This window comes from Spea bombifrons, chromosome 12 (genome assembly GCF_027358695.1).
Source record: "Spea bombifrons isolate aSpeBom1 chromosome 12, aSpeBom1.2.pri, whole genome shotgun sequence".
NCBI lineage: Eukaryota > Metazoa > Chordata > Amphibia > Anura > Pelobatidae > Spea > Spea bombifrons.
Genome location: NC_071098.1, coordinates 27,912,241 through 27,927,163, shown reverse-complemented (window position 1 = coordinate 27,927,163; position 14,923 = coordinate 27,912,241). Strand labels below are relative to the sequence as shown.

The following is a 14,923-nucleotide window of genomic DNA, read 5'->3' as shown; positions in this document are numbered from 1 at the left end:
AAACAAAGAACCTGCCGGCAGATGCCATGCATGTTTAAATTCCCTTGGAGAGTCCAGATTCACACATTATGCCCCCCTGCCCTGTCCCACCCATGCCTCTCCTATTGCTCTGCCGAATGCTCCCACTGGTGCCACCAGTCTCAAAAGCTCCCACCGGTGCCACCAGACCCTAAAGCTTGCAATGGGGCCACCAGTCCCAAATGTCCAGAAAGAAACTCCTGGCCCCCAATCCCTGGGAAAAAAAGCCATCCCGGCCCCAATACCAGCAGGTGCCCAGATACGGGCATTGGGTTGAGAAAGCCCCGTTCCAGGTAACAGACTACATGAGCCAACGAGGAGGCCAAGGGCAGGTCAGCAAGGCTGGGCACCCCTGCTTGCCCGGGCACCATACGCAGCCATTGGTTGTACCCCCATGACGTCGGCCCTCGGTATGCATCCTTTTCATGTGACTTTGTAGCCTAGTGATGGATATTCCTGTAACTAGGCACAGCATTTATATATAAATCTCATCATAGGAAACATCTAATGTATCCAATCAATTAAAGGAGAGGAGGCACGGGCCAACTTCCCCACCTCTGGGGACACGCTTGCCCAGTACCCAGCTTTGCCCTTCCCTTCTTACCCAACGCTACCTCCTATTATCTCATAACTACCCCATCCCCATCATCGTTCAGAAAGTCCCTTCGCTCCCCCCCTACACCAACGTTCATCAGAAGCGCTTTACAGTCATACTGCTCCTTGCCGTTTCTTTAAAGGCTCGGAACGTTTCATCACAACAACCAAAAATGGTCTTGCGTATAATTATTTTTAACCGGATTGTACAACTCCAAAAAAAAAAAAAAAAATCTCTCTCCCATTCCCTGCCCCCCCTTCCTCTATCTCCTCCTTCTCCGTGTTACAACAAGCAGAAACGTCTCCTCCTCCGCGTTGTCTTTTAAATTCCAGTGAATTTCACATTTCCTGGAACTCAATTTTACAAGGGAGGGGTTGTGGGGTTTTTTTTTTTTTTTTTATTTTTTACTTTGCTGATAAGGTAGTAGATAAGTGGAACAGCCTCCCAGCAGAAGTGGTATAGGTTGCATGGGATAGGCATACGGCTCCTGAATCTAAGATGAGACCGACGGCTGATTAAGGTCTGAGTCTTTACGGGGATCCCGGCATCACGTTGACTGGTGTCTGCGTCCGTGTAACCTGCGCCGACAGGACGCGTTCTGTTTGTATTGTGTAATCCCTGTGTGATTAAGAGAAGAGGCGTTAAGTTTTCCTCTTCTTGGACGCGGTCGAGTGCCAGGGAAAGGAACGGCACGAAGCCAACAAGATTAACTCTTTAAGAAGAGTAGAGGGTGGCCGCAAGTGGTCTCAAAGAGGGTGGCATTGACGACAACGACAGTCATTAACAGACAATGTAATATAAAGCAATTTAGAATGTGCGTGGGGGGTCAAATGTTACCCAACCCATAAAGGTGGCAGGTATCACCCCTATAGGGTATAGGGGGAGATCTGCAGCTCTACGATAAGACTTATCTCTATATATATAGGGGAAAGGGTGAATTGTGGTCAAGCGCCGGGCTGATCTATGGAGGGTGATTATGCAAGTGCAGGTTAAAGGGAGCGCTGAATGAGTAACTGCCCCCTCCCCTGGTTTCCTGCCCCTGCTAGGGGAGGGACTGTTCAGGGAACGGAGTGAGAAAGCACCTGGGTGTGCGATCTGACGGCGGGGAAGTCCCGTTCTGAAAGCTGCTTCCTACACGGGCTGTCAGTCTGAGAAATTGTTAGCAAGAAAGAGGGGGACACCGGGGGAGGAACAAGAGCTAGAAACTAAAAGCAGATACAAAAAAAAAAGGAGTCGGTAGGGGGTGTGGGAATTAAGAAAATGCAAGCGGCTCCTTAGACAAAAAGGGACAAGAAAAAAGAAAGCTGGGGGTAAAGAAAGTTAAAAAGTATCGAAAAGGAGTGAAGGGTGGCACCATTGGGCTTGAGTGAGAAGACCAAGTGGCCAAAGAACAGGTGGTGAGACCAAGGATACTACACCAAGTGGTAAAAGTGGGACCCAAGGAAAGCGGTAGAGGGAACATGGTTCTAAAGCAGAGACCAAGGGATAAAGAGATTTAGGCAAATGGTAGAGGTGGGGAGACAGACCGAGACACCACGAAAATGCAAGTGACCCAGAAACAGAGGCGAAAACATAGACAGACTCATAGATGTTGGAGAGAGCAAGGGAGGAAGACCTAGGCAAGCAAAAGAGACAGTTCCACTTAGAGGAGGGTGTCGGACCTGATAAAGGGAGGGGGGAAAGAAGTGGAGCTTTGAAAGGTAAGGAAGTCTAGATTGGTGGGTGACGAGGAGAGACAGAAGAGCACCTGTTCCTGTTTGGTCTTGAGAGTTTCCATTAATTTCTGAATGGAGTGATATTAGGCGACGTTGGCCAATGGATACAAGTCATAGACCCTGCATGGGGGGTATGGAGACCTCCTCTCCCTTGGACCTAAGTATCAGAAAGACTACAGACATGTTTGGTATGGCACCAAAGAGCCCTCATACGACATGGTCATGCGGAGACATGAAGCTCTTACATTGCTTGAAGACGACCAGACATGAGAAGACAACGCCATCTGAAGATGGGTCGGTGGAGGAACCTGATGAGCGCAAGAAGCAGGCCTGCCTCCCTATCAGAAAACGGAGGTACCCACCGTCCCCCGAGGATGATAGACCCCCAATGGAGCACATGGACCACTACCCAAACTGGATGAGGAAATGCTATCCTTCACCTTACATGCAAGTTCCATTATCTTCCCATTACCAAGGTAACCGTCCGAGGAAAGCAGGGCAAAAAGAGAATACTGTCATTATTGTACATGGTGGGTGAGATACGGATAAAAGTTGAAGTTTACTTGATTGTCATAGCAGGACTGATGCCAAACAGCCTTCTCAAATGCCTCTTACATTATTCGTGGCTTCCTAAGAACCACATCTTAGGTCATTATTTATTATTATTATTATTATTAACCGGACAATATTTCGGACCATCCATGGGAATTACCAATGCCAATAATAATTTAATATTTAATAATAAATTAGACCCCATCTGTAAGCTAATTAGGACATAGAGAGGGGGACGCAACCCATGGGTTACTAAAGACTTCCTCCATAATCACCAGGATTAATACATACTTACATGTATGTAACAAAAACACACGTTAAAGGATTTTAAAGGGCTTTTGGTTTTGAATAATGTGAAGTTCAGAAGTAGTTATTATAATTTTCTTATAGTATTGTCTATCATCCCACCCCATGGCGTAAAACTATTAGTGGATTAATCGAGGTACCAAGTGGCCCCCAGGTTTCATTTCGTTGGGAAGGTTAGACTTATTTAGTAGCTTGATTCTTTACGTATAGAGTGATGGCTTCTTGAATCTTCAAGGTTACCAAATTATTATTTTTTTTGGGGAAAAAAATACATTTTCTATATGTTGAAGCTACTAACGACTACTTCTTCCAATGGTATTTCAACCGAACGCTTTTAATTATGTTTTATATCGTAGAACATTTTAAGAGAATTAAATTTTTGGGGGGTTCTGCGCCTAATCAAGGAAATGTCACGTACTGCGACGGTTACAAAGAATTTATTTTGCTTGCTCAGAAAGCATAACCTTTAACATATAAATCAAACGTGCTGCATTTCATTTCACGTCTGTCACTCATGTTGTCTTTTTTTTTTCGGAAATAGCAGATATTTCCAGATTTAGAAATGCCAAATTTTACCCGAGGCCCGGGAGGAGTTTAGCAAAATATTTGAAGGTGTAAGCTGTTATTTTATTGTCTCAAGCGTTGCTCACTGGCTTTTAAAGGTGTTGTTCCACTTAGACACATCATTTATTTCTCGTACGTTGAAACAGATAAACTTTAGACGATCTGTCTTTTCAATATTAAAAAAAAATAATAATATATGAATGAGGCTGATTTTTTTTTTACATGATTAAAGAATTAGAGTCAGTGGAACAGCGCCTTTAATTATTATTGTGCTAGCGAATAGCCGGAGACAACGTGATTAGAATTCTGACCGGCGTATGTGTACATGTTCAGTGGCTTGAAGAAGCAGCTTCCTTCCTATTAAGTCTGATTTTCACCTGATTTGACCCGTTCTTCTACGCCCCGTTGATTGTGCCAACTTTATTCTTACTCAATTTCCTGATGGCGTCAGCGACTTGCACATTGGGTTAATTCTGTGAAAGTACCGATGCGTAAGCCAAGGATAATCGATGTGCATTCATGAAACACTGGAATCTTAGTAAGTAAATAATGGGGTGGCAGTTACACTGGGGTGTGATACAATGTTACAGAAATGTATCTAAAGCTCACACCTCTGCCAACAGTCAACCAACCCAAGCAGTTGAGTCCACGTCATGAGCTTAGTTGGCCACACGTCGCATTTTAATACTCTGGCAGCATGCCGCCATGCAGGACCCGATCTGCCTCGGCAGTGGCAGTAAGGGTGAGCATGGAGAGTTTCCGGCGTGCCAGATGGCCGGATCGTGATGTCACATTCCATAACGTTCTACACAGATTGCTTACATGGAGACCGGAAGCGCACATAGATATTCGAATCGTGATGTCACATTCCATAACGTTCTACACAGATTGCTTACATGGAGACCGGAAGCGCACATAGATATTCGAATCGTGATGTCACATTCCATAACGTTCTACACAGATTGCTTACATGGAGACCGGAAGCGCACATAGATATTCGAATCGTGATGTCACATTCCATAACGTTCTATACAGATTGCTTACATGGAGACCGGAAGCCCACATAGATATTTTTGGTTCCGTTCCAATAAACAATGTACGATGTAAGCATTATAAAGAATGTGTATGGGGAGCAGATAAGAACATTAGCCGGCTTATGGTGAGATGGTCCTAAATGAATGTCTGCGTTTGCCCCCCGTATAATGCGGAATGAAGTGTATATTATTTGTGGTATGTGTGTAAACCTCAAAGAACGAGCCTTTCAAGCTTTTCTCCTCTGATAGAGTTGGTATTTGAATGACACTGTCGGAAAACTGTGGTTTTCACGTTCCTGGTGGGCATTTCAGATGATACGACATGTCTGGGTGGTGGTAGACAACCTAAGCCCTCCACAAAGCACTCTAATAAAATATGAGGACCTTTGTTATATTTGCCCTTTTTGATATTTGCATCATGATTTGGGTAGAGCTGTGTACTAGGGACTATTCTGAGAGCGTTTGGCAGGTATGCCCTAATCACATGCGCGGTGGCAATTGGTTATTTACGTCAGAGGAAAGGAAACATGTTTTACTCTGAATCTCTCAGAAAACCACAAAAAAAACCCCATAAATCATAAGCTGTTTCTCAAACCTAGCAGCTGCTTATCTGCATTACCGTAAACCTGGGGTTCAGTATCTTCAATCTACGTTCACCACATCTGGTTATGCACAAAGTGCTAGAAAAGGTCACCTAAGGCAACATATTAATTAATATTACAATATCTAGAGAGTTGTCCCTTCCTAAATTTTGGAAACACTCAGTAGTGGGTTTTAGAGGTGGATCTGAAGACAAGACATTTTATCACGGCGACTCGACTACGCATTATGCGGGCATTTGGTCTTCAAGCAGGAGAAACTTGGTAGAATGGTCCATCATCAACATTCTGTGGATGCTTGGAGATATTCCTCATCATCATGTCATCATTAAGACTTGGTCAGGGTCAGAAAGGCTTTGTCGGTCTACCCAAGCGTCCTAGTTTTAAAGGCTTCAGTTATCTTTAATGTGGGATACTTTCAGAAGGATGATAATCGTGTTTCCCCTTTAGAAGAAGACACTGATGGAAATGCAAACCGTTACGGATTTCCTGGGAGTGCCCATGGTTATAAACTGTCCTTTTTTGGCCTGTTAACCCTCCTGTTAAAACTTCAGGGACTTTCCAAGCCTAGCTCAACATTGTGTAATATAATTCACCCATACAGAGACCTGTTTTGTGTAATATAATTTACTCAAACATTATGTCAAGACCTTTTGGAAGCTTGTCATCTTCATTAGAACTTGTCCCAAATTCCATGGACCTGGACAAAAAAGTCCATTGAGTTTTATCTAATGTAGACTGTTCTTCCTACCAAGGGGGTTTGGGTTACTATAAATTTCTATAAATTTCAGTAGGTGAATGATGTTTTCTGCGTGTTCTTGGTTGCTAACACAGGATGGATCCTCGTAGAATTGCCCCCCCCACACCATCTCAGCTTCCTAAGCAGCTGGCCAAGTTTGTCTATATGGTGCCTCAAAGCCAGTCTTTTTATTGACTCTGGTGGGACTGGTTGAGTGTTTCATACTCAAAAACCGTCGGCATGTGCCGATTCTTTCTCCAAGTAGGGTAAGACCCAAGATGTCTTCCCTCGCCCCTTCTTTGTTTCATCCATTTATCATCACTATCTATTTTTACCCTCATTTTAATTCTTCAGACTTGGCTTCCTAAACTTGACTCCATACCATTGCCTCCACTCTTTATTCCATTCTCTTTGGGTTGCATTGGAGGTCAACTGGATGAAATGTGAGAGTGAGAGTTTTAACAACCTTCTCTCAATCCAGCTGCGTCGCAGACTTTTATAAAGTCGCGTAATTATCTGTTGTCTGGCGACTTAATACCGCACTTGTCACCAACAATTCAGCAATAATTGCGGTATCTTAAAAAGTCAGGTAGTTTCCACAGCTGGCAACGCTTCCCACGACTTCCCATCATACAAACTAGTGATAACAATGACAACAATGCATAAGAACTAAATAACTATTAATATTTCTGCCTTTTTAAACACTCGGCTCAGAAATGGAAAGCGGCGTGACCAGGCAAGGGCCTTAAATCCTTGTAGGCTGTATTTACTCTTGTTTTATGAGGGTTTGGTATTAAAATGGTACCAACGGTCAAGCCAATAAATACTCAAACCTGGATGGAACCAACTATTTGGCTCGACTCGCCAACAGAAGGGCCAGACGGTCTTCCATGTGTTGGAGGCCACAAGTGGAAACCAAAATCTGTTAGAAGGTTGACAACGATTATGTAAAAGAAAATCGTCTTGGCTTTAGGTGATTCTTAGAACCAAGTCAAAGCCTGGCTGGTTCTGTCTCTGCAATTATTATTATTGGTGTTGCTATTGCTACATTGTTCTTCTATATTCTTCTCAGAATTTGTCTTCCTCTGGACAAGATGTGGCCTAAAATGTTTGTGTAAGGTCCTAAATAAAAAAAAGAAAAAACAATTATCATAAATGTAATAAGTAATAATAATAATAACAGCAGCCACATCTTGAGGTTCTCAATAAAGCTGAGAACCTCAAGGAAAGATGATTAGGTGGGTATTTGGATGGAGGCCCCTAATGTCTGTTCCTCCTCTGACTTCAGGTGGTGCTCCTGCTTATTGGACCTCGCCGTCTCCATTCCCAACTCCTGCCCCTGCGCTAGTGAATGCACCGCTTCTAGGATTCCTGCCACCGCAACACCCAATGCTGCTACCTGCCGATATGCAGATACAGGCTGACATCATTGCGGCAACTCAGCCCGACGAGGACGGAGACACGTAAGAGGCCAGAAGTCATTGCTACACCCTACTGATGTCTTACCTCCATTCTTCACCACACCACCCTGTGCTACCACCAATTCTGCAAACCCATGCCACCCATCCACTGCAGCTCCCACTCTCTGCAACCTGCAAAGCCCCATAAATTATTCTCACTTTTTTAATCCAGATCTGCCTTTTGATTACGTCTCACCCTGGGCTTACCTTTGTATGAGCTGGCGCTGGAGTTACTTGTTATATATTTTTATGGTGTAACCGATGGTAACCACACCTTTTTGTGTCTTAAATAGAATCCTATAATTCAATTTTTTGGATGGATTGAAATCCATGTACACAGGTTAAAGTTCTGAGAAGTGTTAAAATACTTTGTACCCCCCAACAAGCCTAGTGGGTGACCACGTAGGGAATACACACCATGCCCTGCTTCAATGTCAAGTTCTGCGTACATCTCAATATTTGTCTAAACTCTTACCATATGCTTCCTGTGTAAGCCGTAACGCATGGACTTTCATTCCACACGTTGGTTATTAACTTAATGTATATCACAACCGCATTGTTGCCCCCGAAACTGAGCTATGGCACAAAGGAGACCCTTGTGGCTTCCTGATTACGTACCTTAGACAATGTCTCTGCTGCTCTGTGTCATGTGTTATGTGATATCTGACTTTGACCTGTGGTCTCTCTGGTAATGATGTTACTGGAATACAAGATATGGGAGAGAGCACTAAAAACACCGAACGTTCTGTTAGAAAACCACAATTATTCCCCAGCCTCACCACCAAGTCTCATAGACCGCAAGCTTCCTTTTTCCCTTCATGGGGTTCTGACTTGCACCCTTCCCCTTTACCTTCTTCATACAATTTCCGTCTTTGACCACATGATTCCCCCTTTATCTCCCCAGTTTGAATACTTTCTCACAATCTTGCACGGACCCCTTCATGGTCTTCTCCCGGCTTTCTCTCTCTCATGGCTTCTCGGCTCCCACCCCTTCAGAGTTTTTATTCTCTGTTTACCTGCCCTTTGCACCTGAATTACCCACGCCCTTCCACTTTTGTGCTGGATTCCTGCCCCATGTCCAACAACTTCTTTCTTATTGTGCTGTTCACCCCAATTATATAATATTTCATTAGTTTAGGGCTTGGGGCGGAACCCCTATTAGATGCCTTCAAAAGAACATCAGATTGTAAGCTTTCTAGAGAAGACTCTTGTATCTAAAACAAATTGTAAGCTGTTCGTTCATTTTGTGTAGACATTTCCCTTCTTAAGTCGTTCCAATCTACCTTGGCAAGTACTGGGTTTGGACCCTTAAAGGTTTTTGTCCAAAAAAAAAGTCTCATCTTCTGTTTGTCGAGTGATTCAACCCTACAACAAGTTCTCAGTTTAGTTTACTTCTAGTTTAAAATTGTATGGACAGAAATCTGTCGCTTAACATAAATGTATCATAGACAAATCTGGAGAATCTTGGAAAACTCTGTGACAAAGGAAAGGACCACACCTCCGCGAAGGTCGAGTCCACCGCCTTCCACAGTCCAAGTCTTCTAAACACCTTCTCCCCCCCCCTTCAAAAACTAAGTTTCGCTTTAAAGTAAAAAGGCTGTTTCTGTAAAATCACTTAAACTTCCTAAAACTGATGCAGTGATAATCATTTCCCCCCCCACGCACACACACGCGTGCATGCTAACCTCTTTAACACTTTCTACTCCAGCAGATCTAGATACAGATTTTTATGCACGCTGTATTGTGTTGCATATTCGTCTTATGAGTACCACAAGGTATAGGTAGGTAGTTGTGTTACTGTCCATTTAGACAGCAGACACTGAATACAATTCTGCTTTTTTGCAGTAATAATAATAATAATAATTTGGAAATGCCCTGTGGCTCAAGATCAGCAGATGTTTCACTATTCTTAGAATATGGGTGAAATTCGCTGTCCACCCAGTACTTTTCACTGTCCCTCAATAACCTTGCTTTTTTTAATATAGGCGAGTGTTTTACTCCCTCACTTAGCACCTTATATTCACCTCTTCAATCAACCATTATGATGGTCAACATAAACCTTGGTTCCTCAACATCTGCTTCTTCTTTGAATCTTTTGGTCTTCTTAAATCCTTGCAATCACTACATGAACACCAACACTCCCATGCCTAGCCACACCTGTACCTAGTTCTACCTGTACCCAGCCCTACCTGTACCCAGCCCTACCTGTAACCAGCCCTACCTGTACCCAGCCCTACCTGTAACCAGTCCTACCTGTATTCAGCCTTGCCTGTACCCACTGCCCAGCCCTACCTGCAACCAGTCCTACCTGTACTCAGCCCTACCTGTGCCCACTGCCCAGCCCTACCTGTACCAAGCTCTATCTGTATCCACTGCCCAGCCCTACCTGTTCCCAACCTACCTGTACCCACTGACCAGCCCTACCTGTACCCTGCTCTACCTGTACCCAGCTGTACCTGTATCCACTGCCCAGCCCTACCTGTACCCACTGCTCAGCCCTACCTGTACCCATCTCCACTTATACCCACTGCCCAGCCCTACCTGTACCCACTGCCCAGCCCTACCTGTACCCACTGCCCAGCACTGCCTGTACCCACTGCCCAGCCCTACCTGTACCCAGCTCTACTTTGACTATTTCCCCTTTTAGGAGATGACCTTGGACCCTAATAGCTGCCCAGTTGCCCTGTTGTCTTTTTCTAGCACATTAACCTCCATATCTCTGCCTTTTCTCTCTAATCAGAGCTCTTCACATTGCTGTGGTTCATGGAAACGTTCCAGCCGTCCAGAGGCTTCTCTCGCTTTTTCTTCATGTGGGTAAAGACCTGGATTGCCTCAACAACCTAAGGCAGGTAAGTGATCCAACCAGAGAATACACTCTACGTATCACTACATCTCCATATTGCTCCACATACTGGTCCTTAATGGTCTTCTGCCAATGCATCATTATCCCGTTCTAATCCGATTATCCTCTTCTAAATCGGCTCATTGACCGCATAAAGCCTCGTTCTCTAAATCCAAGGCCCCCAGATTCTGACAAACGCAGAGAAGTTTATTCTCTGTGAACTAGTGTGAGTGGTGCCTCGTCTTACCATCAAGCCTTCCTCAAATGTATCTCCTAAAGCTTGCGTATGGACAATTGCTCGAATTCTTGTCCCCCTTACATCTCCTTCATCGCAACTGGAACACAAATGTTCTCTGATACAATGACACACACCCTTAAAATGAACATTCCAAGAAATCCAGTTCTTCCCATTGACGATCACCATAATATTCATTAAATGCTTCCCCAAATATTGGGGTACTAATACTTATAAAATATAATATATAAAATATTAAAAAACAATGGTGTCTCACCAATGAGTTGGCTACTTTTTCACGTCTCTGAACTCGTATTGTTTATACTTGGTGTAATATAAATAAAAACGGGCATCGTTGGTATGCCGTAGCTGTTCTATGACAATTGGGGAAACTGAAAACATGAAATTCTACATAAAGAGGAACAAATGATCTTCGGTTCCCCTCCACAAACACCCAGGAAGCCCATGAGACTTACAAAAACTTTCATCCATATCCAAAAGTAGCCCAACAGGGGCTTTTTCAACACCCATTTCTACCATTGTCCTGTCTGCCATGGTCATTCCTTATCATGTTCTCCTTATCTCCTGCCGTCGTAGACACCGCTCCACCTTGCGGTCATCACGGATCAGCCCGCCCTGGTCTCTCTGCTCCTGGCTCATGGCTGCTCTCCTGATATCCCCGATCGTAATGGCCAGACGTGCATTCTTCTAGCGTGTGAAAACAGGAGCATAAACAGCCTGCAACTTCTACTCAAAGGGAGGACGTGGAACCCGGAGGCCACCAACTACCAAGGTGTGAGAACAGACGGACGTGTGTTTGGTGGACATCAGCATGGGCGGTTATTTGAAATGCTCAAAATAAAACCAGAATCCATATTTTTTTCTGGAATACAAATCTTGAGTTTTTTGGGGGGTTTTTTAAGTTCTTTTCGTGTATGTTTACATTAAATGTTTATACTTTTTCTATATAATGTCCAGGCACAGAATCAAATGACCCTCGGCTTTCACGCCTCGGCTGAATATATTTCTGTTTCTGAGCATGTTGATACATTTACATACATGTATGAAGGATCCTCTGTCATTCACGTGCTGTGCTCTATATGTTGGTCCCCAGGCGTGACGGCGCTACATATAGCGATCAGCACCGGACGCAGGGATATCGCCCTCTGTTTGCTGGAGAACGGGGCCGACGTCGACGCCGTGGTATGAGCATTCTAACTTTGGCAATAATTGATAATCAATGGAATCATGTAGCTTTTTTATTGATAGAATTTTATTAGCTGAGTCATCTGGGTTGACAATTACAAAAATGTACAATTACTGTCATTTAGAGTAGTTTACCACAGAAAAATATTTTTTATAGGCCTTCAGAATTCAGAAACGAAAGGTTTTAGTATAGTAATATAATTCTAATAATAATAATGCCACCGATTAACCAAAAAAACATTGCCTGGGGTTCATAAGAAGCAGGTTCCTAAAAATCCAGAAAAATAGGAAATTATTCACTAAGCTTTGGGTTGGTCAGGGAGGAGAAGCCTAGGAAGTCATGACTTGGGTATTCACATACCTCTTGCTAATTTTTTATCCAAGTGAACTCAGCATTTAACTCACTTGAGTCTCTTCTTGACGTGTAGAGGCTTAATTTTTAGAGAGACCCACTGTCACCTAAGTTCGATGAGCTACCTACACCTTGAGGGTCTGATCTCCCACTAACGTCACCAGCGACACCCCACAGGAAGGAAGCGTTACTTGGTTAATAGTGAATCGACCAATGTGGTATTAGGGGTAGCGGATTTTAATGAATAGACCGGCATCCCTGTGACAGTTATGGAATAGGAATAGATGTTCCGTTGCTGAAATTGCATCATTCGGTAACTCCTCGTCTTCCTTGTCTCAATAGGAAATGAAGAGCGGCCGGACTCCATTAATCCAGGCAGTGGAGAGCGGCTGTGAGGAACTGGTAGCTCTTCTGTTACAAGTGAGTGATGTCATAACGGTCACTATTACATCATATTTATTGTTTAGGAAAGTCCCGGGGTTTCACATAAGGGAAAACAAAAGTGATAAAAAGACACCTGGGATAATATGACAAAAGTAGCGTTCTGTGTTGGCTTTATACATCTGTATACATGGAAAGACCCCAAATACCTGAGTTTTTTATTTTTAAAATTTTTCTTTCACTTTGTTAAAATGTTCTTAAGTTAGGGAGAGTCCCCCCCCCCGCTGCGGATCACGGCGGATCGGAGCTGTTGATGTTATCCACGGCTAGCACCAAACAGGCCTGGACTGGCCATCCGGCACATTAGGCAAATAACCGGTGGGCCGTTGGCCGCCATTGCGTTATACTCACAAACTGCTGTGTGTGGCCACTGGGTGGACATCCTCGGCCGCATAAAAATGAGCTGAAGTCATTCGGTGACCGCCGGACCTAAAATGCCAAGGCTGCCTCGGCGTTCCCAGTCTGGCCCTGGACCCAAAGTATAAGGGCCTTTGGCTTTCTTTAAAAGATGCCAGCGTTAATTGAAGATGACTCTTCAAAGCAGTCCTTCACCCGGAGACTCCAGGTCAAACCTGGCGAGTTCTCAGGTACGGCCTTTATCAGGGTTGACGTTCTCCTTCCCTAGGAATGCCCACAAACAATGAATTATAGATGAATGCAGCCATAGTTCCAGTACCTTCTACAAACAGCCCCATTAGAGGTGAGATATGGTTCTCTGCTCCCTCCTCCTGATCGCAGAGGCAGGTCGGGGCTTGTGCCGTATTATGGCTGAACAGACCTCTCTCTGCAGCGTAGGAATGGATCTGTTCATTGTTTTAAGTTGGAAGGAAATTCCAGGAAGTAAATGGAGTCAAGAAGAATTCTAATTCGATCTCATATTCCAGAATATTAGCCAAACCCGGGAACAGTGTGTGGAGTTGACCACTTTATCCTTGAATGAATGATACTTGGACATTTCCGAAGGTGGTCTTCTTTGTGATGTATTATTTAATATTAGAATGTTCGTGACTGTGATAATCACTTATAGAATGTTCATGCGATATCTGATATTCCATAGCGTGGCGCCCAAGTCAACGCGCAGACCTACGCAGGTAACACGGCACTGCACGTGGCAAGTGGACGAGGCCTTGAAGAAATCACGCGGATACTGCTACGGAGCGGAGCAGACAGCGGAATAAAAAACTGTCACAATGACACCTCCATTACTGTAGCAAAGGACAAGAGGGTGAGTTCCATGTCTTCTTGTCCCATGACGTCTCTCCTACTCTTTGCGAGATATGAAAATGTGGAGAAAGGAGAGGTCTTCGGAACTCTCAAGTAACCGTGTCTTAATTACACGGTGCTTGAGGTACACTTTCGTTGAAGCTCGTGCTCTGATGTTATTGCCCCTTCTCATCCTCAATGTTCTTTGTTTTTGTCATCAGATTACGAACATTCTTAGGGGCAAAGCTTCCTCTCCGCAAGCTCAATATGAAATGTTCTGCGAAGAAATAAGTGACAGCAGTGCAGATCCTTGAGGACCAACACACAACTCAACCAGCCTCCTCCATGCAGATGGCGTCTCGATAACTATCCCTACCTCAAGAATGGACATTAATCTGCCCTCTTCTACTTAAATCTTACAGGAGAGTATAGCCACGAAGAGCTTTATGATGTTCTACTGAATTGTAGTATGTGATAAGACTATTAAAAACACTCTGGGTTCAACAAAAAGGCAGCCCCCCCCCAAAAAAAAACACATATGGACCAGTATGGCATCAGGATGAACCTCAATTGCATCACCATGGGGCGTTCCAGGAGATAATGGTGTACTTACCACTGACACTAGGACCAGCACCTTCAGCCACCCCACCACCGCGTTCTCCATTCTCAAGTGGAGAGCCGAGGATGTGACGTGGAGCGTTTCCGACATCTTCCACCTAAAATGTTTTGTGAATAAGGACAATTCGCAGGCTAAGGTGGATGAACTCTAAGAGGGGCACCAACCCATGTGACGCCGAATAAAATTTTACCCATTATATTCAACACAGACATTCCAACTACAACGATTAAGCCACCAAATCCACGCCAGTTCTTCGCTTTTCCAGCACAAGGTGGAAGCTGAAGCTTCATTAGGTGGCCACAGGCAGGGGGTTTTCTATGGTTAAGGCCGGAGCATGCTTTGGGGTGAAATGCATTAGATATGGTGGGATATCGCTCTTCCATGTATGTGTATTCATTCCGTAAGTTATTTAATATTGTTTACAATAAATATTTTTATATTAA

The 14,923-nt window shown here is 44.0% G+C and overlaps 1 protein-coding gene across 1 annotated transcript; it reads left to right on the top strand.

The window, feature by feature from the left end:
- Window positions 1-1,524: 1,524 nt before the first annotated feature.
- Window positions 1,525-14,923, top strand: BCL3 (BCL3 transcription coactivator). Its single transcript, XM_053452707.1, has 8 exons — window positions 1,525-2,804; window positions 7,411-7,585; window positions 10,323-10,431; window positions 11,257-11,452; window positions 11,774-11,862; window positions 12,560-12,637; window positions 13,716-13,883; window positions 14,083-14,923. Exons 1-8 carry the CDS (start codon window positions 2,429-2,431, stop codon window positions 14,173-14,175), a joined length of 1,284 nt encoding a protein of 427 aa, XP_053308682.1. The 5' UTR covers window positions 1,525-2,428; the 3' UTR covers window positions 14,176-14,923.

Coding starts and splice junctions, on each gene's coding strand:
- BCL3 (XM_053452707.1), top strand. CDS start 2,429: ATGGATACAAGTCATAGACCCTGCATGGGGGGTATGGAGACCTCCTCT. Junction 10,432..11,256: donor GCCTCAACAACCTAAGGCAG/GTAAGTGATCCA, acceptor CTGCCGTCGTAG/ACACCGCTCCACCTTGCGGT. Junction 13,884..14,082: donor CTGTAGCAAAGGACAAGAGG/GTGAGTTCCATG, acceptor TTTTGTCATCAG/ATTACGAACATTCTTAGGGG.